The sequence below is a fragment of the Paramormyrops kingsleyae genome, chromosome 19, assembly GCF_048594095.1.
Source record: "Paramormyrops kingsleyae isolate MSU_618 chromosome 19, PKINGS_0.4, whole genome shotgun sequence".
NCBI classification, from domain to species: domain Eukaryota; kingdom Metazoa; phylum Chordata; class Actinopteri; order Osteoglossiformes; family Mormyridae; genus Paramormyrops; species Paramormyrops kingsleyae.
In genome coordinates, this window is record NC_132815.1 from 23,403,129 (window position 1) to 23,427,344 (window position 24,216).

Sequence of the window (24,216 nt, forward strand, 5' to 3'; positions counted from 1 at the left end):
CAACAGTGACAGCGGCCAATCACAGCTGAAGGCGGAGCCTACCTGCAGTCGCACCGCGTGCTCGTGCTTCCTTTTCATGTCATTGATGTGCCAGGCCACTCTTTGCATGGTGTCAATGGCATCCTGCACCACCTCATAGCGGTCGGTCTGCTTGTCCAGGTGGTTTGCGATCTCCTAAAGCCCACAAACCCCAAGAGATGGTTTATTAAAACAGCTCTGAAAGAAACACATCTCAAAATGACTCTCAAAATTGTTATCAAACTCATTGCAGGTGCACAAATTGTATTTTGTAGAATTTGCACACTGTACGTATTTTATTTATCGGTATTCCAAGACAAAGGAAAATTTCTATGCATTCAGACCCTCCAAAAAGATGATAAACTGTTAGCCAGTTAAGGACTACTTAGTGTGATGTGGATATTTCACCATCAGTGGTCCTCTGCATTGGCCCATGTTTATGTACCACTGTACATGAAACGTCAATAAACATTTTTGGAGCACTGTGTCACATGTGGTTTTATTAAGCTGATCTTACAGCCATTTACACAGTAAGCGCCCAGTGCTGGTGCATATTTTTAGCCGTCATGTTGCATCCTGCAGTTGTTTTTGCTTGAATTGCTGCTTAATAATTAATGTACAGTAAAGCACACTGTATTAACTAGTGACACAATTAGTACTATAGCATGCTAATAATTCATGACCTTCAAAAACCATCAGAGTTGTGGCTAGCGGGCATGCGATGCTAGCAGGAGGCAGTACTGACATGGAGGAGCAGGTGGTATTTCAGGATTCTCTGCACCGGCTTCAGCAGGTAGGATCCCAGAGGGAGGGAATGATTCAGTGACTCTTGCCGCTCCCTGAAGAACTTCGCCAGAGCCTTGTTCCTCATGCACTCTGTGAGAACTGCTACTGACCTGTCAGGATGTGGAGACTTGTTAGTGTCTGGACCCAGCCTCAGTGCTGTCCTAGAGTCTGGCCCGGCCCGGCGCCGTGGGCTGGGCCTGAAGCCATACACCCTGACGCCAGGAACGTTGCGAGTACATGGGCGTGTTTGTGTGCGTGAACTAGTCACGACATACTCACTCACTCAGGCAGCATATGGTGAGTGAGTGTGTCTGGGATCTGAGGAAGAATGACTGTGCTCTCAGGTCAACAGACACTCAACTGCTTGATTATATATACATGTATTCAAATTAAGAGTTAATCTTACAAGCCAGCATGCAACATGAATTAACTTTTGGCAATTAAGTATTAAACGATCAAAAAACGTGTACATCTTAATAAGCAATTACACAAAATCAACCAAAAGAAATGCCTACATGTCTGGATCTGGTCCAAATATTAATTGTGGTTCCCTTCAATAAGAAAATACATGACAGCCTTTCGTCTTCCACTTATCAAAATGGTCCAATTTTAATCATTAAGCGACACCCACTGCATCACACCAAGTAATAAATATTATAGATGTCTACAGAATAGCTTTAGTAATTAAATGGCTATTTCTTAAAGACAGTAAAGTTATCTAGTTTCCAGACAGGCCATTAAAATAGTGATCAATTGCACCAGCTCCATGAGTTCATGCACCTTTCCTAATGAGAAGATCATGTACTGCACTGAGGGGCAGTTTCAGTACTACAGCGAGCTGATAGATTACACTCCATGAAAGACAGTGACTGTTCTGCAGAGTTTTTAAAGTGCTGCCAGCTAAAGCAGAGAGGAGACGCTGCACTGGTTTTTCCGGAATGCTCCGAGCATCAGCCCTTTTGAAATCAGAGAGAATCGCGACTGCGATGAGACGGCCGTTAATCATTGAGGACACGTGTGGCCATACCCCCAAAAACAGCTATAGACAGCTGTAAGTATCAGCATGCTAGCGCTGCAGCATTTTGCATACATACTTGGGAAACACGGTAATACTGTACGTATATCTAAGTATAGCTATGCCCACACAAGCCTGGGGGCCAACTTTAAAAACGATGTAGCTCCAGAGGTTGACTGAGGAAACGCATATGGACACACACATGCCTGCATATATACAGAGGTTTTGTTTACTAGGGCTAAAAACTGGCCCATCCAGATGTTTCAGCCACACAGCTCCTGTCTAAATTTTACCAGGGAATTCAGAGCTGAAGTTGCTAACAGGCAGAACGTGAACACAAGCGAGTGCGCCTGCACACGCTGGCCAGTCAAATGCAAGAGTCCAGCGCAATTAGTTCAGAATATGAATTAAAAAAATATATCAAAATTACCTTGGGTAATTGGTACAGTACTGAGTGTAAATGTGGAATTCTTCACTCTAGAAAGGAAAAAGAGAAAATGGTGAGAAGTGTTATAACTCATGTCCCAAGAAATTAAATTAAATTTTAAAATGACATTAAAATTTTATTATTTTTATTTCAAAGTAAATTAAAAAATTTGAACTTCAATTGTAAGTGTATTAAGATGCATGAGAAGATATGTCTGCATATTTTACAGGCATTAGGACATATAGGGACATGGAGCAGGAAGGGCTCATCTTCATACATGGTGTAAGCTCACCATCAGGCAGCACCCGTGAGGAAGTGGGGGGGGGGGGGGACATAATCACATTCTAAGCTGGCAGGAAACTTAAGTATAGATGCAGCAGAAGGATGAACAGGACATCCTACAGATCTCAGCTTTTGGGCTGCAGCCAAGAGCGGACGGCTGCGTGTGAGCGGCCCGGCATTGACGCCGGCTCCAGCCCGCCCTCCGCAGCCCGCGGCGGCACACCAGCAAAGCAGGAGCAGATGTTTCAATTGGCAAACTGGGTCGATAAATTATATGGTACATTTTACAAGCATCCAAGCAGTTCAGGCCCAGTTCGGAAAGGCTTCGGGGTGAAGGCACTCAACTGGGCTTTGACTGTCAATGATGCTAAACCAATGACGAGTTTTATTCTATTCCCTCTGTTTTAACCCAAAATAATGCTAACAGTCCACTGTTGCTAATACTCCTGAAGCTAACTACGTTCTGCTCAGTGCTGACATCACACTGAGCTTTTACTTGCTTAGGCTGCCAGCACTATAGCGATGACAGTCCAATGGTGGAATCGGCACAAGGAACTCCGTCTGCTAATGATGTTAACTCTGTTCCACTCCCTTGGTCTCATCTCGGGACAAAGCTCAGCATGCCTACTCATCAGATTTCAGCTGGGAGAGGAACACCATTAGCAAGGACAAAAATCCAATTATCTTTTGTTGGAAGAGGCTTTTGCAGATTTACAGCCCCAGTGGAGCACTTTGAGCGCGAGCTGAAGGCTCCCTTTAATTAGCCGTCCTGTTCACAGCTGGCCCTTCAACAGCAGGGGCTGGATTATGGTAGGCATACTGCTGATGTTTCCGAGGTGACCACATTCACCTGACCTCTGACCCCTGTCGCTTGACCCACATGGTACCACAAGGCCTATGTCACTCTCACAATTGTGTCCTTATGATTCACAGAAGCAGCCCAATAAACCTGCACACACTAGATTGGGTCTGTATGACGTAAAACGCCACCACTTCAAACACTATTGTGTCAATTCGCTTAGCCGAGCAGAACACCAACCAAACTTACACAATGGAATCAATCGTGAAGAGGCCTTCTCTGCTTTTACTAGTACAACGCATTCAAGATATCTCCACCTTCTTTGTCTTCCTCTTTGCTGCACATCCCTCAAAACAATTGAGTTTATGCTTCGTAAGAGCTGAAAGGACTTCCAGAAAGCATCTGAACTCAATAACCTAGACAGGAGTGGGAGGAAATGACCACCGTTGACCTTACATTCTGTCATTTTTTTTCCCCACTGTCATTTTTATGGCCAGAAGATACATAACTTAACAAAAGCAATACCCAAATACTGCTATTCTGTTTTCCTGGTATCTGAATCACGTATCCTGAGAAAAACAATACAAACTGAACAATAACTACGATCCTAAAGACAAACAACACAGACTGTCGAGGTGCTGTCGCGCGCGTCCGCGTGCCAAACGTCCAGGCAGCAGCATGCGCAGTCAGCGACCAGCAGGGGGTGCACTGCCTGCCCCTTCAGCCCGCTGACGGCTGTGCGAGGCTGCTTACCTTGGCCACAAAGCGCTCCGCTATAGCAACTGGGTCAGCCTGGCACTTCTCCAGCTCCTGCAGCAGCTCACTGGAACACAAAGGGAGTCCATTACTTTGGGGCTTATTTTTTTTTTGTTCTAGTCGCCTTGCTGTTGGCTTGCACTCCAGTACCATGTTGAGGCTTTCAGACGCATTAAAATGCTCTCCAGCAATCCTTGGCAGTGACATACTCCATATTTGCTATTAATACATTTAATTCAACTGACAACACAAAAGAAATGACTTCCATGTATTCAGAGCATTCAATTCTGATTTATTTATTTATTTGTTTTTTTAAATAGTGACCATGGGAACCATCATGGTGTACAATAGGTACATGACCGGGGGGGTGAAGCGGAGACTGCGGTGTTCATTTCAGCAGCTAAGTGCTGTCATTATCAAGCCAGAATCCCCCCCCTTCAAACTCACAATATAAACTCTGTCCACACTGTATACACAAGACTTCCAGAGATTTCGGCTTCATTTTAGAATAGCGATGTAAACCTGATTTTATTTTGGCCCTTTTTACGATATGGGTGGCATGACGGCACGGTGGGGAGCACAGTCATCTCGCACCTCCATTGTTGCCATTCGAATCCCGTGCCCAGCGGCGGATTAACATTTACACGCCCCCGCCCCCCTCGGGAAAAATGGAACGGTTAGTTATTTTGGCCTGATTTAACCCGAGTATCCATGCTGATGTCAGCCCAGATAGGTTTTCCTGCACCTGGCCTGCGTGGGAGTTTGGATGCCCTCATGTTGGGTGGGGTCACTCATGGTCATGAGAATGAGATGGACTTCCCCCCCGTAAGTCTTCCAGCTGAGGTGGTTGACTGACCCACCATCTTTATGTTCCCCTGCTGTAGAGATGAACTCGACGGCTGCGTGGTTACCTGTTGAAGCGGTAAATATCTCGAATGTTCCCGAAGAGGGCTCTCTTCTCCTCTGGCCCCAGGGCCAGCTGGGCCTGGCTGGCGGAGCAGCCCAGGTAGTCCTGTGGAGATGTTAGGAGGCAACATGAACATTAGGAGCATGATCAGGGTGACATTGGCCTCAAATAAGCCTCCCATGTGGTGCTGTCTGGAGGGACATGAACTAAAAACTGTCCATCCAGTTAAATTAGCTCTTTTCCCCATAGCAATATATTAATCTCCCAATGGGAATGGAGCCAAGTTTAACAGCGCTGCTTGGGAGGTTTATTTGAGTACCATGGTAGCAGGCAGCTCCAGCCACCCCAACAGCCAAGTTCGGTGGAGAGATGAGGCTTTGAGACACACAGCTGGGAGGATTATCCCACACTGTCAGGTAACTGCTGACTTTTGGTGCCCATTGGGTTAAACCAGGGCGTGCTTTGACAGCATTGAGTAACTCCACCCGCCACGGCTTTCATAGCCGCGTTTCTCCCTCCAGCAGTGCACTGGATCTGATAGGAAAGGCACCCGAGACAGAGGCCAAGCACCACTTAGGTGTCTGGCATCGGCGTTCAGTTTCACGGGGGATTAAGCGGCTTTTATTCCCCGCGTCATTCAGAGCTCCGCGTGGACTGAAGTACCTCCGGATCCCAGAAGCCATGTTCGCCGCTGTCCTCACGTGGCACCAGCTAGCCATCAGCCTCAGCCATGCTAACCCTAAGCGGCGGGATGGCAAGGAACCTCTCGACCTTCAGGTGAACTCGGCGGGGACGGAGCACTCAGCCCGCGGCCCAGAAACGAAACAGTCTTCCCAAACCACCCCAGGTGGTGCGGATACTGTAGCACCGAGAGAGCAGCATCTCACATGCTGAGCACAGGAAGCGAGGCAGCATGTTACAGTCACTTACATCCAGCCAGCCTTGGGCTGGACTTTCCGACATAAAGGCTCAGAACACGAACACCGGATTATACATTAGACACTTCCTCCTCTGGTAATCGTTTGTTTGATATGCTACACGGCATTACTGTAAACATTCAACAAGCCTTTACTTCATCACCACAAGACCATCCACAGTTAATACCACGTACAGAAATACTGTACGAGTTTGTAGCACATATTTGCGATTTGCTGAAAAATAACTTGCCTGTAATTTTGGTCAATGGGATTGATCGCCTCCATGAGACACACACTGAGGTACGCAAGCGATTTGAAATCAACATTATTAGAAGATATCATCACAGAGTACAACCCATGATCCAAATAAGCGCAGCAAAATGTTTGAATGCTTTGTATTCCCTATCCATTGGCTATAATCTGTCCCACTCTAGAGTTGTGGAGATGATGTTCATATGCTAGGGGATCTGAAATCACTCCAGAACCTGAGGGACTTTGAAGATGTGCTGTGAAGGGTATGATCTATGATCAGGGAGGGTGTTCTGGCTGAAATGTGGGCCAAACACAGCCTGTCTTACTCTGTGAAGCAGATGAGCCTGATACTCATAAAAGAGAGAGAGAGAGAGAAGGCAGGCTTCATAGGGGAGTGAGCTGTATCCCCCAGATTAGCACACCCAGTTCAATACCTAGATGTAGTTAAGCACCATATTATTTTTTTTCCCCCCCTCCCCTAATATTACATATAATACACACACACACACACACACACACACACACACACACACACACACACACACACACACACACACACACGTAGGGTAAACATATCCTTTTGGGGGACCACTCATGCATTTCAATGGGAAAAATGCTAACGCTAACTATGACAACCTTAACCCCTACCCTGCCCTAACCATAACCATAAGTAACCTAACAAAAATACAAGAGTTTTTGCATTTTTAGTTTTTTCATAGCAGTCACCGATTTTTATAAAATAGAGTTTTCCCTTATGAGGACCAGGAAACCGGTCCCCATAAGGGAAAAAAAATGGATATTTATCACGTTATGGGGACATTATGTCCCCATAAGGATAGGTAAACCCGCTCACACAAACACACACACACACTCCTATCAGGTTAAGTGGCGCTGAATTTTTTTCTGAAAAAAATACCGCTCTTCAAAACAAACCTGAATCCTTAAAAATGTTTCCTGGAAGACATTCCCATAATCCCCTGATGTTTAAGCACACTGGGTTCACGTTGAATGACCTAATCACAGTGCACTCCCCCACGACAGCTCCTCTTTATAAGAGCTGTAGCCGGACACCTCGCTGAGCCTCGGCCATTCAAGGCCCCGAGCGCCGCTGCCCACGGGGAGTGCAGCAGTAAGGAGGCTCGCTTCCTCCTAGTGGAAGCCCCAGCGCTCGCTCGGCTGACCCCTGTCATCCTCCACATCCTGCTGCCCCCGCTAGCACACTTCCACTTCACTTTGGCTTCATTCCCCCTCCCCGATTTATCTGGCCTTAGGGTCTTTCCATGAGGAAGCGGGACATTTCCCTGCTACACTGGAGGCCCATGCTTCCCTGAAGCCAGGGGCTTCCTGCTAGGGGGGGCGGGGGGAGCAGACAAGAGGACAGAGCCAAACTCACGTCTATCCACCCCTCTCAGCTGCACCGTGCCGTATGTCCCGTGCCCCTCTCAGCCTCGCAGTATATGCCGCAGCCCTCGCAGCCATTCCGCGTGTCCCGCAGCCCTCGCAGCCGCAGGCATTCAACCTCCAGCTGAAGCAGGCAATGCCTTAACCCCACGCCAGTATTTACTCACAAAATCAGTCCCAGAAAAGCAGCCCGATTAGACATGACAAATTTTCTTCCTACTGTATGGGCAAGTATGCGAACCGCTAATCCCAAGGCCACAGAGCCCCTGTCACATTTTTCTGTGCATGTTTGCATGCATGTGAATGGTTATTGCGAGCACTTTGCCCAGAGTGCTCTCTGGTCAGTCAGGGGTAGCTCCTGCTACAAGAAGCTAATCCTCCCGATTTCCTCAGCTCTCACATGTGGGGGATGTGCATGCATTCCAATGCATCATTGTTTTTAATGCAATGGGCTAAAACAGATGAATGTACAGATTTGATGTGAGTATGTAATTTATGCGGTTAAAGATTACAGTGAAAGAGTGCAACAGGGGGAGCAGGTGGCTCATATATACTGGTACACACATTGCTGTGGGTCAAGACTGATTAATTGGAAGGTCGCCAGTTCCATTCCCATGCCTGGCAGAGTGATGTCACTATTGGGCTCTTGATCAAGGCCCTTAACTCCAAATTGCTCCAGGGACTGGATGACCCTGCTTTCTTGAATGTATGTCAGTTTGGATAAAAGCGTTAAGTTAAGTGAAAAACCAAGCTGGTCTCTCACCTGCACAATGCTTCGGAGATCCTGCACGTAAGTTCGCTCTGTGTCCAAGATCTCCTGGACCACTCTGTCCACGTACTGCAGTTTGGGCCCCGTGGGTTCCGCTGCGGGTTCCGCTGCAGGTTCCGCCATGGGTTCCGACGTGACTGGTGTCATGGTGGCCTGCGTGTGCCCATGCATGGCCTCCTGACTCCGTTCCAGCTGCGGGTCGACACATTCTAGCTGCCGAGCCGGCACCAGCTCGAGCCGGATGGCGCCAGCCTGCGGATCGGCCTCCGAAGAGGCTCGGAAAGCTGGGGCCAGCGAGGAGCAGTGGCTGTCACGGGAGGAGGCAGAGGAGGAGGTGGAGCTATAGCTGACAGGCCGCTCGCTGTCAGGGGTCTCCATGGGGGTCTCTGGAAGGGACGGACGGGTGTCCAAGGGGAGGGCGGAGTCGTCTGGTAGGGAGGAGACAAGAGGGAGAGAGAGGGGGCGGAGGCTCAGTGTGACGGTGGCTTCAGCGTACCTTAAAACACAAGGTTCGCCTAATGGGCAAACCACCAACCACCTACAGGGTAACGCCGATCCAGGGTCTTTAACCTACGGTCAAATGACAGTGCCTGAGGCTCCAGAGGCAGCGGCCAAGCCACAACAAAGAACAGAAACACAGCTACACCTTCACTGGTGGAAAGGTGAAACCCCACGGGAGGATCTGGGAACATCTGCAGACTTGTTTGCACCTACAAAAGAGGATCTCTTCAAGTCCGACATGAGACACCAACGCATCATTGCCCGGGCTGCCGCAGAGGTTGCCGGCGATGCCCTGGACTGACCCACCCTCCTTGGAAAAGCGCTTCATCCACCACGGCGAGACACGCCAAGGGCACAAAAGGAAGCTTCAATAAGCACATTAACTATGTAATGACAAGGGTATTTGCTTTTTCAGATATGGAAGGATGAATGGGCGTTTTGTGCCCGGCGGCGAGCTCGTCACCAACGCCGGCCAGCTCGACAGAGGCCCTCTATTCCAGGCAGCCTGGTGCCATCGAGACGTCGTCTGAGAGACAGACGCCCGCTTTTGCGGCTCCCGGACCTCCCTGCCCAAAACCGACGCAGTCATGAAAACCCCTGTGGTCTCCGAGATCTATCCACACAAGGATGGAGTTCCACATTCCAAGAGGCACTGTCCTGGAAAGAGGAAAAGGAGCATTTTCAGCTTAGACTCTATCAAAGGCATTGTGTGGGGGGGGGGGGGGGGGGGGGTTTGTCCCTGTTTCACTGACAAGTGTGCTTGTTCCCAAAAGTATTTCCAACAGTTCAACTTAGATAATAGAACTTTTGTAGAGGGCAAATATTTCAAACACATTTTTAACCTAATTCAAATGTATTTTTGGAATTGGCTCACAGCTACGTAGGTTCAAATCTAACTGATGTACTTATAGGGAGGAGATACGTACTAAATGCTTCTATCCAAAGTGATTCCCATAATTGGATAGCTATTGGTGTCAGTGGAAAAAACAACTGCGATTACGTCAAGTAAAGCGCTGCAACAGTAAGGATGTTAACAGCAATGGCTCCATGTTATTCTAAAATGTGTTACATCTGATAAGCACTTCAGGGCAACTCTGTAAGGAAGGACACAATAAAACAAGGAACCCAAATGAATCCAACTGTACTCCTAGTCCTGGACACCTGCTTCCCCCAGAGATATGCAAGATAATGATGGTCTATTTCAGTACTTATGAAACCCCCCCCACCCATCCATTTCCATACTTTCACAAAGGAAGAGATGGTGTCCATTTTACAGCACAAGGAACACGCTCCGCAGCGAGTCCTTCCTGCAGAACAGACACTTGAGCAACTGATGACTTCACAAAACAGAGGAAGGAAGGCTGTGCCCCTTTGGACCAGGATCCCAGCTGGCATGGTGTCTGATGGCCTGCTTCCACAGGAAGGGGCTGATTTCCGAGGGGTACCCACCTTGGCTAACGGGGTACCAGAAGATGATATCATTTCCATGGTGACTCCATGGTCACATCCAAGACGACCAAATCTTAAACCACCAACTCTGTCCTGTGGGGCCCCGCCCCCAGCAGGAAGCCTTCTGGGAGTGCTGTTCACACATGACCGGTGTGGACAAGGATCCCTCAACACATTCACAGCTACGCTACCAACAGAGCAACATGACACTGCTCGGCTCAGCCGTTTGTTTTGGGTGGTCGGATCCATGAAGGAGCCAGGCCATCACTATAAAGAGCTACATGGGGCCCCACTGAGTAACGAGTGTGACAGTACAGCCCAAGGGGAGAACCAGAGGTGCATACTTGGCACCAGGGGGTACAGTTAGGGCGCAGGACTCACGACAAGGTTACAAATTGACAACACGCTCGAGATGTGCTCCTAGCCTGCCCTGCTGCTGTAAAAAGCCAGCTGTAAAAGCAGCAGTGCACATGCGATGCTGGTCAGGGAGCTTAGCCCACAAGTCACAAAATACTAAAGAAAAAAGAAAAAGATTTAAGATTTAAAGCAGGGGTCATACAAGAGGCAAGCGTGCATGTGTGAATTCCTTTGTTCAAATGCTAAAATGCTAACAGACAAAGTTCAACAAAACCACCAAAAAGAAAGCGCACACATTGGCAGAGTATGTAATTCCTTTTTCAGAAACACAAGCTCATTCTGGATTATACAGAAGGTTTCTCATCCGGTTGCTTTCTTCATTCACTGCAAAATGCACCAAAATGGAAGCCAGATCCTACATGCTAGGTGGGAAAACGCTCTACTGGTCCGTGGCAGGTAAAGCGACGACGCCAAAAGGTGGGTAAGATCGTGGCTCTGGCATGGACACTCCCTCGGCAGGTTCGCGGCCTGTAGCCCAGAATCCTGGCTTCGGTATCAAAAGAGAAGCTGAACTGTGGAGTGCTGAGGTAATGGTAGACGCCACAATGGGGAGGTTTACCTTTAGCCTAGATTATGTTCAACCTGATCTCTTTAATGTCCCCTGATAACACACATAAGCCAGCATGTTTAACTGCACTTTGCGCTGGGATTATGCCAGTCGGCACTGCACTGCTTTGAGTCTCTGGTGTCGGACATGACTCAGCCAGCCAGTTGCCCCAGCGTCACACTAGCCCCCCAAACCAGAAGACGCGAATGGGACCGGCTTAGGAGGGTTAAACCCCCGCTGCTCCTACTTTTCTGGCAGAGAAACAGGCAGCATTTCAGTCACCCCCCCCCCCATTTCTTGGATCACTATTACACTTGTTATAAACAAAGACAATGGCTTATTTATTCATAATGCGTACATTTATATGAAAATGACATAACCGTTGAATAGGTTAACATCTGGGGTAAAACAAGACTAAACAATGGAGTTGCATCCAAAGCATTTCTGTAAACACAGCCAGCCTCCAAACATCATGATGAACAAACAAAATGAAAAGATACTTTATCATCTAGTCATTTTTGAATTCTTCAAGAGGACCAGTCATACCCCTGTCAAAGTGTATACTTCATACTCGTGATTAATATATGCTGATTACCAAGCTCTCATATGCATACTGTTGAAATCCGAATACAATTTACATGTATAAATTTCCTTACTAAACTGTTTTGCACTTGCAGGAAGTGTAACGCCACACCAAACATACAAGCCAAAAATCTCCAAGTTTCTAAAAAAAGAGACAGGTCTATACCATTTGCTAGCTTACTTTACACGTTAATATTTATCCCACGTACACTGCACCATAAATGTCGTGCTGACTAGCAAACAATTCCTGGAAAAGCTTACTTGATTTGACATGGTGAATTTAGTATATACTATCCAGGTCATACTACACTGTGGAAAATTCATGTGTACATACACGTACGCTACATTCTCAAAACTGGAGAATAACATCGAGAGTATGCAATTTGAGGCTGGAACAAAGCCACAGTTCTATAGTGTGTAACAGGCTGGATTACAGCTAAATTCTACCAAATGGGACAAATACCGAAAAACACAGAACAAGAGTTCTGCTTAATGCCAACATACAGAAATTCCCACTCGAAACGGACCTGAGACAGCAAAAATCAGACAGGAGGGCCATGAATGGTGTAGGTACATGGTGGGGGGGCACATATGAGAGACAGCAGAGCCCCCCCCCCCCGGCATATGGGCTACGGACCGGCTGCCGCTCCATGAGTCAGCTTTTATCCAGCAAATCCCCGAAAATACAAAGAAAGCCAACCCGATTGGCCAGTATTAACCCCCCCCCCCCTCCCATCCAACAGGGTGCGGTGTGGGGGGGGGGGGATCCAAGTGCTGCCACAGAGACCCACAGTCGGTCATGACATCATTCAATTCACACAGCACAATAGCCCAAGCTGTGGGTAGGTTTAACACACACACACACACACACACACACACACACACACACACACACACACACACACTATAGTAACATGAAGTGTACCAGACAGAGTTAAAAAGTACAGAAGCAGAAATGGAGGTAGGCTGTTGTGTTTAGGGGCCAAAGTGCCATATAGGAACAAAACAGCAGAAGCACAAGTACACAGAAACAGTCGCAGTGTAACAGTGCAGGAGTCACCACAACAAAAGGTAGGGCCTGGTGTCATACCAGCCAGTGGGGCCATAAAGCAGCAGCGGCAGTAGGGCACTGCACACAGCAAATGGGCAGTTCAGCAGAGGTACAGCAGAAACCCCGCCTCCCCACCTACCTCCAGCCAATGGCTGCACGCGACAGTCAGAACGGGGAAGCTGACCTATACAGCAAACACCCCAAAGACCGCAGGCCTTAAACACTGTTACACCAGGAGCCTGATACCACCACCCCCCCACTCCAACATTCCCTCCCAGATTCAACCCCTCCCCAGCACTGGTTAAGGGGTATATGCCTCCGTCGTCACAGGAGCCGTGTAGGGGTCAACAAGTTTACTGCCAGCTGTACGATATTGGGCTAGCTGCAGACGCTGTGACGGAAAGGTCACCGCACCCTTCATTAAAACTATTATAGCCTTTGGGATATACACTCTGAATATGCACGCAAGGAAAATGCAGTGAACCATAAACTAGTGTACTTTTAATACTTTTAAAATGGAACAGAATGCACGGTCAACAGTTCTTTTCCAAAATAACGTACCTCAAGAGATTCAGCCGACTCATAGACTACAAGCTACAAAATGTCCTAGAGAGCACAAACAAACACATCACTGTGTGAGTTATACATAGCAAGGCCTTAGACCCCTGAACTGATGACACCACGTCATCCAAGCTCATCAGGGTGGAAAAGGTATGGAGATCATACAGCCAGACCCCAACTGGGTAAATAAATACGAGGCGACCGAATGTAAGACTGTGAAAGCATACTGTATGAACTGTGGGGCCAGCAGGAGACGAATCTCAGACAAGGAGAAGGACAGACCTCAGTGGGCATCAGCATACTTTCATGCCAATTCCCATCTCAGCTCGTTTGAGATTTCCTCTTCGTTAAGTGTTGTCTAATTTAAGAGGTAAAACAAACCACTGAACTTGCCTTATTTTCGATCCATCTGGTGCCTGAGTTCCAGGGAATCCAGATAAGCTGCGATAGCACGCTTCATGCGCAGCAATTAAAACTCATGGGGTTAAAGCGAAAACACCAACATCAAGTAGTTTCACGCTATCTTTCACTGATAGCTGGCGGCCACCGTCAACAGGATTCCACAGCAGTGTGGAACCTGACAAAGGACTCACAAGCCGTGGAGTTTGCAAATAGGTTTCCATTCAATTCATAATAAATCAAAAAGTGTAACAAGGCTGCAGATACAAGAGATAAAAATAAAGAGCACGGAACTTTGCTCTTTATCTCCAGCCATGGATAAGCGATACTCTACCAGGGGAAGCGTGTCCAGAACGTAAATACCCATCATATCGGTCTTGCAAAAAAATCCCAAACTATTGAATTCCATAACCTATACTGACATGAAATGCCGTCTCATGGAGAAAGCAGTGGGACAGCTGACAGCGATCTGAGTGACTGGCAGAGGTCAGAGGTCGTCTCCTAGGAGTACCCTCCTGTTTACTTTGGGATCTTCACATCTGCCTTCCGTTGCACGGTATTGACCCACACCAGCACATCAGTGTGGGGGCAGATTGAGCCTGCCATAGGTACTGAGCCGCACGGGCGTCCACTCACGGGGCAGAACCCCTCGGCGATTAGGTTACACCTTCCAAAGCGGAGAACCGAAATCCAAGCCCTTCCCGAAATAGTTCCTCTGTTTTGCCAGGCTGGACGAGATCCTGACCCGATACGGCGGCCGCTGCCAGGGGAAGAAACTGGAGTTCTTAAAACGGATTGACCCCCCACTTCCAAACCCCGCACCTCCTACCACACCCCGACACACACACACACACACACAGCAGATGTCCCAGAGAGAGACAATGTCTCAGTGGCACTGGAGCGTAATTATGGACCCCGGGGGCAGCAATTTGGGTCACAGGCCGTAGAAGGCATTTTAACATTCATCCCCCACAGACCAGTGAAGCAGGAAAACATAATAGGAATCTGACAGAGAAGGAGAAGCAGAGAAAGTCCTGTTAATACAAGAGCTTAGACGGATCTCATCGAAATCCGATGAAACTTTGCCTGAAACCAAAACCGAAAACAGCTTAACTGATGACGGCAACAACACAGCGCATTCTGCACAAACCCATCCTTACGCTACGCTCACCTGCAGTGGGCTGTACTTTCGCTAAATACCCCCAATGACTATTTAGAGCAGCTTTGGGCTTTAAGTTTGACTTCCCTTGGTTACATTCTGCACACTTCTGGGAACAACAATAACCGTCTTACCACCGGACTTGAATGAGGGATGTAAAAAAAAGTTTAGAAAAGAATTTTAAAAAGCTGCTCACCAGTTGGCATTGTCCCTTCCTGAAGCCGGTGATAAACTCCAAAATCGTCACATATCCCAGGGCACCTGGATTCCAAGCGCAAGTGTCCGCAAGCCCGGCGAGCTCTTCACATTCAGTGCTGCTTGGCCATTTCTTCTGTTCACAAATCTCTCTCTCTTGTTCTCACACACACGGCGCTGGGGGATCCGTGTCTGTGTCTACTCCCCCCTCTGGGCTTGAATGCTCACTCAGCTCCACTGCAGCTTCTGGAGCGGCACTGACAGGCTGACTGTCTGCTGACTCCGCCCACATCCAGCCCACTGATCACTCACTGGTCCAGCCCCATTGCCACAGACCACACCCCCTCTCCAAGCCACACCCCTCCCTCTATGTAATTGCAAAAACCTGGGAAGCCTTAAAATTTTCTCTGTGGCTGTCCTGGCTAAGTTATTATCAACAGAATCACATCTATGTTCCCTAAAGCTATAACGTGCGGCTAACGCCAAACCAGCTGCCGTCTCTTCAGAACTGATACACTTAACAGCCTGGACGTGGGAATCAACATTTATAAAATCTGGTCGGGATTGTGTTTCAGAGGCAGACAAAATATGTATTAATTTCCTACAAACACCATCTCCTCGAAGAATCTGGTACAAAAACAAGACTAGAAAGCAAAACGAAGAGTAGAGCAACAACCATTTCCTCCCGCCATATGAGCCTCTGATCATGAAGCAGGTCAGAGAGGTAGTTTGTGTTTAACCCTTCTGATCATGCTGATCCTCAGGTAAACCCCACACTGGGCCTGACCTCACCAGCGGCCTTCCCTCAAAGCTCTGGATTTCAGATCCATAACGCTGGTATTCTTCATTTCCACACGTTTCGCACAGAGATTGTCCGTCACACTGCACTCGTAAGGAAGAAAAGCCCACGCTTCTCAAATCCGACACGTCTCAGCCAGGCCCCTCCTCGTCCTTCCTGAAACGCCGTTCACAGGACGTCCTGCCTGCTCCGTCTCCATGGAGGTTGTACCCTCGGCCAAATCAAAGGCACCCAGCGGCCCAGCGCCACACTAGGATGGACAGCGTTTTCATTTTGAGTGAAAACTAACCAAGATGTGGATCCAGGAAGAGGCCCAGTGTTCCCCAACTGCAGCTGACCTGTGGTCAGCGGGGAATGTTTTATGGGTTTAGTAAGGGACATTGTTTAGTAGGGGCTCAGCGAGAGACACTTTGAGCGGTTTTATGGGGTCCATTTTGAGAGCATGATGGAAGATGTTTGGTTGACACAGACCCCTAATGAGATCCTCCAATTGCTTGCATGGGGGGTGGGTCACCAAAATGACCAGGGCTGTAGCACTGCAGTCACTATAGCAACGGCCCTTCACAGCCCCCACTGCCAGAGAAAGAAAATGAACAATAGCTCAGTGCAAGCTTAAAAGAAAGCTGCCAACTCAGACTCACGGCTCTGCAAGTCAAACATGCTCCTGGATATTCACCACCTAGGAGTGCAGAACCTCACCAACTGACTCAACTCAAGCTCGAAACATTTCTTACAAAGTAGACAAAAACATTTTTACAAAATACCATCATGCAGAGTACAGAAAATGCAGACCATTAGAGTTAGACTTCCAGGACAGACCCTAAAGGTGACACAGGGCAACTTTTTTGAGCAATGTTGCTGGGCAATTGCCAACCAGGAGAGACAAAGGGCAACTCACCCAGATCTGGATGATCACATAAAGTTGCCCATTGCTGATCAAAGTTTTTCCAAATAGAAATTTGATGCCTAATATCAATAGGAAAGTGACTGAGCAACATTTGTCAGGAGAGCAACATTCGTCAGGAACATTGCCCAGCAACACTGCTCAAAAAGTTGCCCTGTGTATCATCACCGGAAGGGCATATTATGTGAGGTCCTCCTAGGGGGGACACAGTCACCATGCAGAGGGCTGGCCATAATTACAGTTGGTTTCCTAAACACACAGTGATTGTTTTGGCTGCCCCCTCCCCCCCGGGCAATCAAGATGTACCCCGCTTTTTTGGGGACCTGTAGAAACACATATTGTAGCAGCCTGTGACAACAAAACCAAGATGTGCCCAGTTATATGCCCCGCTTCGGCAGCTGACCCAGACATGGTGCATGGAGCTAGCTCCAGTCAGTGCAGTGCACTGCGTTTTTAACAGGGCCAGTGCAGTGGGAGACAAAACATTTTTGGAGTAAAAAAGAAACAAAAAACATTTATTCTTTCATCTATTCGGTTGTGGAGGAACAATGCAGCTGCAGTGATCCCCATTTTACTACAGCCAGCCTCATGGTCCCCATCACATGATACACAGGTGTGCACACTGATTCCCAAGCTGCAGGTCCTTTGCCCAGCAGGCCCGGCGATACGCACTACCTGACCCCACCCACAAAGGCTACACGTCCACCTTTCTGTGCCCCCAAACCTATGCACGGCCCATCCCTGCCAACTGCTGCAAGAAGCCCCAGACAGTGCGGCTGGAAGCTGGGCCCTGATGTGAAGGCGCCATAATCAGCTCTGATGGGCTGGAGTGACTTGTTTTCTCAACCAGCACAGACTAAGTGCCGGCGGAGGCTCATCCCGCATTCCTAAGCCATCGTAAGACGGAGCTGTCGAGGTCTGATTTAGGAGAATCAGGTGCCTCGGACAGGGCGCCTGAGCTCAGATGCGGGCAGAGAGAGCTGCCAAGCGAGCGGAACGAGAGCGGCAGCTTGGCGACGGAACCCGGAGAATCTGGCCGCCAGACAGCGGAGGAAAGCCATGTTTAGACGCAGATTAAAATGCGGGATGGACAGCCAACAGGAAGAGAAATAAAGGCACGCTGTGAAAAGTAGACCCCCCCCCTCCAGTGAATAAAAATGGGGGGGAGACAGTCTGATGGAGTGTAAACACATTCATCTCCAATCACTGGCTTTCATAGGTCAAGCAGGCGCTTGGCTGGACTCTTCATGACTGTAGTAGCTTTAACTTTGTCTCCATTTGTAAGACTTAGTTAGGAAAATCAAACAGGAAGTTAGGAAAAAAATTAAATAAATTTGAAGAAAAAAAAAAATAATAATCACTCTAAGCTTTAGAACTATTCCAGAGAAGCCTCGTCTTCATCTGACCCCCCAGGTAAGATTCTCTCCAAGACCTTACTCATAACCAAAGCATACAGCTGCCACATCATGTTTTCATAAGTGCGAGATCTTTCCCTCCACACAGCTAGCACATGACGACACACATGTTGACCATACCAGAGAAACGTTGCTCAAGCGCTGGAAATAACAGCTCTCTGCTTGATTATACGGAACAGTAAGGCTGCGATTAACCTCTTGCTAAACTGGATTTTTTTTTTCCCTGCTAGCCTGATTTTAGAACACGGCAATTGGGGACAGCGTCTACAATCAAGGACTAAATGCAACAGCATCAACCAAACTAGATGCCCTACATTTCGTGTACTTTACTCAGAGTGGTACTGCTGACAGCAAGGAATTCTGGGTATATCACAGAAAGGGCACAGTAGGAATGGGATTTGTAAGTGAGGACTAGTCATATCAGCTGGGCTCTGTAACTTTCCCCAAGGGTAAGACTCCCCCAAAAGCCCCGGGATGCTCAGGATGTGGAGTACAGACCCTCCACCGCGACTGTCGATATCAGGACACAGAGATGAGCTCAGTGCTCATACAGTGATGAGCACAGCAAAGCTGGACATCCACCAACACTGCAGGCAACATAGACCACACTGCAGACAAAATAGGGAAATAGTCTTGCCTGCCGATAGTAGGAGTGTGGCTCAGTGAGTTAGGATGCTATGCTAATGATTTCAAGGTCACGGTTTCAAATGCTAGGGTCAGCAGAGCGATGTTACCATTGGGTCCCTGAGCATGGCCCTTAACCCCGAACTGTTCCAGGGACCACCTGACCCTGAATTTCTCAAACGTACATCACTTTGAATAAAATCAAATCAGCGTGAATTACGTACTTCCTGCTAACATAACCGGAGGGATAAAAATGGCAGCAGCATGGACACATGGAAAGCTGTGATACAAGCTGAGAGATAAACTCTCCCCACAGACACTTCTGCAAGCTGCATTGCTCCACTTGAACCAATGGGATCGCTATCTGCGGTTAGCGGAGAAGTGCGAGCTCAAGGACACAGAGCTACTTCTACAGCTCATACAACTAGGTCACGTTTTCAACATGGGGGAGGTGGTTAATAATAGATGGAAACTTAGCTATCGATCAAGACTCTACAAGATCGACACACTGAAGCCTCAGCAAAACTGACGAGACAAACTGACGAGTCCAAACGTCTGGAGCGACGGACCCAACGGGACACCCATAGATAATACGAGCTATCAAATGGGAAACATTGATTCATCTTTCTTTTAAAAGGTCATACTGGGCAAATGCGGCTGGAATCAAGGAAACCGTTCCCTGAATGAATGTATGAAACGTATCCACTGCGATTCCTTTGTTCGAGATTAGACAATGTTTACAGACCTGCTCACATTGTTTAAGAGCAAACCAGCATTACATCAGCGAGAGTCGAAAGGAAAGTCCCAAATGTGTTCCACCATCTGACTAACTCTTCCTGTATTTGAATATTTTACATGTAACAAAGGGAAATTTCAACAAAACGCCCCAAGAATGTGAAACCATTTCAAAACTGAAAAAAATCGGCAGGCAAGATTATTTTCAGTGGAGCGCATCTCTTCCTCTGCATCTGTACATGTACAGGGAGACTAGTTACATATTCGATGGCTCTTATTTAATGTTTAACAGAATACATAAGTTTAACCATCGGCTGAAGTGAGGACCGTACACCATAACGAGAAAAAACCGTGTAGCAGGTTAGTGTTCAAGTGTCAAAGCCGGCATTTACATGGCAGGCCTTTCAGAGCCGGGTAATCCAGGCTAATATTCACAATATCAATATCAGCGGAGCTAATGTGGCTAGCTAATAGCATAGCTAGTGACATACAGAAGTCAACTAAACCACATAAACTGAAGAGGCTTTACATGGAGAATAATTCAGTTGTCTCCAGACTAATTATGGACATTTGTACTGCTAAGAGGGAAAAACACAGACGATTTCTGAAGCTGCACAAATCAATGCTTCCCAAATTCAAAATCCTACAGTACTTCCGTAAAAGATTAAGTGCTTTGAATTTGATATAATGTGGAAAGTTACTAGTGTACATTTGTTTTACATTAAAAACAGATCAGCTATGTTTACTAAAAAAAAATATATATATATATATATATATATATATATATATATATATATATATATATATATATATATATATATATATATATATATATGAATAGTACGAAGTGAAAGTATCATTGCCAAAACCATCACGCTAAACAAGCAATCACTTTAATTGTGTAAGTATTACATTAACAAGAAATGACATCATTTCTAAGCATATGATTCATTTAAATACCACACCTAAAACAAATCAGACTAGTGTTTGAAGATCAAAATCAATGAACCAGGAGGTGACTAGTTAATCACGTGAAACATGGGAAGGCAGTGACCACTTTCCTGTCCAATGAGATGGGTGTGGTAAGTGAAACACAAGATAAAAGCTGTATCTGAAAATCTTTCAAGTTGTATCTGAAAATCTTTCAAGTTGTGTGCAGCTGAAGAAGACTTGCAAAGAAGTTCCTTTGGCATTTTGAAAACATTTTCAAAACATTTAAAATACATGTAATTCATAAGGAGAACTTTCCCATACAAAAAGACCTTGCCTTTCTGTCCAAAACTTGCTATTCTGTCCAGGTCTTATGGGAACAATGTGATGTTCAACAAAAGGGCTTTCAAGGGCTTCCAAACCAAATAAGACTTATTTAGAGGAAGCAGCAGAAAGCAGAGCTCAGCAGAGCAGCTGAGGGCCTCTCCGGTCAGAGCGGCCCTCTGGCAGACGAGAGCCTACAGCGGTGGGCTGATCCTGCGTTGACCAGACGATCCTCTGAGTCATGCCAACACCACGGGATGCTGGGAACACTGCAGAGGCAGTGGCACTGCAATCAAAGCGACTCTTGGAGACAATCTCCCTAGATTCTGAGCATCTGGCTTTTGCACAAAACTTCATCAGAAGAACCTGCCACACACTTAGGATGTACATGATGCCATATTCTGCCAGACAAGCTCACTGCTTTGGCTGGATGAGCAAACCTCAGAACATGAGAGCACATGCCTCTTTAATAAGAGGTTATCTGCAGACATAAAACTAGTCTTTACAGTCCACTTTCAGAGTTTTACACACTTTCTTAATAAGATACAGATGTTGGAAACTCAATTCCATCGTCCAGTGTACACAGAGCGCCTGGGCATTGAGCTCCCTGTGAACCGTTTCCCATAGACTCCAAACAAGCACTTCCTAAACATACAAACGAAACCTACAGGCCTCCCTCAGAAACTGGCACGACATGTAGCTTTTCCTCAGTGTTCCTCCCATTTGCAGTAACACAACATATTGTGATATGGTGTTGGACAGACGGACACAAAGAATCTGAATGAAGACAGCTAGCTATTCAGAACATTTGCTTTAAGTTCTAGAAACAAAGCACTAGAGATCACCATATTACATCAAGCAGCATTGCTCACTTGATAATCCTGTTTCGTTGGGGTGTTATCCTATAGTTGTGCTCATACAAGCACCCCTACATTGTGCACCACGTCAGTTCACCCCCCCTCGGGCCCTACACCGACTCCCCCACGGGGCCAGCTTACAGAAAAGTTTCTAAACAAAAAGGAACTGTGCCACTAATATAGGACAAGTCAGAGAGCTGCAACGCCAGCAATGGTGCACCATCACCGTCCCAAAAGCGCAGTAAAGGAACAAGAACTGGGGCACGTCTGCAGCAGAAGTCTTAAGTAGGAAGCAGGAAGACTTATATTGGGAACGGCATTCTGGGTCAAACGCACTACGGCTCCGGCGTCTGTCAGCTTTATCGGACATTGGCTAATGGTCTGGGATAATTTGCATGACGGCCATCACCGTGATCTAATTATCCATTTCCTTTATGGCTACTGCTTGAGTCAAAGGAAATGCATCAGTCAGATAATGGAAATCGCTACCGATTTGCACAATAAGTTCTAACATTATAGCACAGAAAACGAGAAAAAGGCAGAAAGTAATGCGGAACAAACGACCTGAAAAATAAAGGGACCAACAGAATCACACTCCCGCCCCCCTCCAAACTGAAACCTAAAAGAAATTCCTGTCCCCTTTATGTAACGCGATTTGAGAAACCGGGGCTTGAAGATACAGGATATTTGTTCAGGCAGGGAGCAGCTGTAATTAGGTCTCATTAAACATGGCTGCTTTCAGCCACCGTTTGTGATGTAAAGACTATTTTGAGAAACAAACAGAGGATGGAAACAGAGAGGAAAGATCTACAGTAGCTGTGGCCTGAATTGCGCCCTTGTTTAGTACAGTGTTTTTTTTAACTGATCATGTGGTCAAGAAGGATGCTACGAGGTATTAATGGCCAACACTGATAGATGAGTACTGTGTACAGTATTAACAGGCAGTGTGACGAGATGAATGACGGTCACAACAGACAGTTCTACCAGCTAAACCAGAAGCTTGGTTCTGGCCTACTTCTGGGTCTCCAAGCACCAATCCCTGCTGGACATTCAGTGCCAAGGTGGCCCAAAAAAAGAGCTTTATTTTTAGATGTGCTCTAAAGGGTGGGATTCTTAGACCTCAATTCTATAAGAGCTTCATCTAGGTTTTGAACTGACGATAACCTGCTTACTGAATAAATGACGACGCTGGAATATTCACCTCTGAAACGGGGCAGCTACAGATCAGAGACCCCCCAAGCAAGATCTTTTTAAATCGTTAAATAAGTGAAGACAGATTGGAAGCCATTCTAAAAAGGTCTTCCTGACTGTCAAAATGCTCTTGGTACCAAGAGTTTAGTGTTTAAAAATCGGCCTCACTTATAAGGAACCTGAATGTTGATTATGGAAAGCAAGGTGATGACATTCAGCATTTTGTGACATGAGAAAGGTAATTAAGACCAGCAGCATCAAATTACTCGTATAAAAATATATATATACTGGCAGTCCAATAAATTCTCAGGTCCAAGAAATCATACCAATTAACCTTTACTAGTATCACACTGTCGAAAACACACATTCATAAAAGTCACACTGAACAGTGTGTACATGCACATTGCCCATCTGCGCATTGCCCATCTGCGCATTGCCCATCTGCGCATTGCCCATCTGCGCATTGCCCATCTGCACACTAAAATCTGCTCTCATATTAATTACTGGTTTAATCCTGAATCCAAAAGCATATCCGCAGCACTAGCAGCTGCCATTATCCTTCATAACTGCCATTGGCAGGAGGTCATCAAAGTCAGATGCTTTTCCAGAAGGTCTAGGCATCGCGTGGTGAAGTGGGAAAGTGTCTCGAATCAAACTGCAGATGATCCCACGGCCTGTAGTAGAACAGCAGCGTGTAAAGCTGTGTACCGGCACATTCTACAATCACACACACACACACTTTTCTTCATGTTAGTTACATGCCTTTTTATTCAGGGCACATGGGGTGTGACACGGAACCACAAAGGCCGGAACCGAGTAATGTTCAGACGTTCATGTGGGTGGACACACACACACACACACACACACACACACACACACACACAGGTTGAGTTTGCACAATTAGCCATCAGTACATGCAGGTGACCTCCCTTACTACAAAATCAGAAGGTGGAGTATTTTAACCACAGGAATTCAATCAACACTGTACATCAACACTGCAAGCAAAGACTTTGAAACGTATGCAGAAAACAATGCAATTACAATAATTCTATTAGACCAGCAGAAACATCTACATTAAGAAGCCCACAGGTGACTAACAGGGATACACAGAATGGTTGTGGGGACCAAATCGGAATCCTAGTACTAAGCGAAGAGAGCACTGACTTGTTTTACACAAGGTGTGGATGCTGCTTTAAAGAGGATTTTATCAGAGTAAAAGCAAGATTATGAAAATTGATAGCTGACAG

General features: G+C 46.8%; 1 protein-coding gene across 2 annotated transcripts in view; it reads right to left on the bottom strand.

The window, feature by feature from the left end:
- Positions 1 to 24,216, bottom strand: part of LOC111841182 (pleckstrin homology domain-containing family G member 1) — a 44,371-nt gene that overhangs the window by 8,580 nt on the left and 11,575 nt on the right. The window contains exons 1-7 of one of the 2 annotated variants that reach the window (XM_072703123.1): positions 15,192 to 15,436; positions 8,324 to 8,757; positions 4,995 to 5,095; positions 4,081 to 4,150; positions 2,250 to 2,296; positions 764 to 914; positions 43 to 174 (exon numbers count right to left, since the gene is read on the bottom strand). In XM_072703123.1, coding sequence (XP_072559224.1) covers positions 43 to 174; positions 764 to 914; positions 2,250 to 2,296; positions 4,081 to 4,150; positions 4,995 to 5,095; positions 8,324 to 8,757; positions 15,192 to 15,201 — 945 coding nt within the window. In that variant the 5' untranslated portion in view covers positions 15,202 to 15,436. Of the gene's footprint in view, positions 1 to 42; positions 175 to 763; positions 915 to 2,249; positions 2,297 to 4,080; positions 4,151 to 4,994; positions 5,096 to 8,323; positions 8,758 to 15,191; positions 15,437 to 24,216 lie in introns of those variants that run through there. The other variant, XM_072703121.1, reaches the window with a different exon arrangement.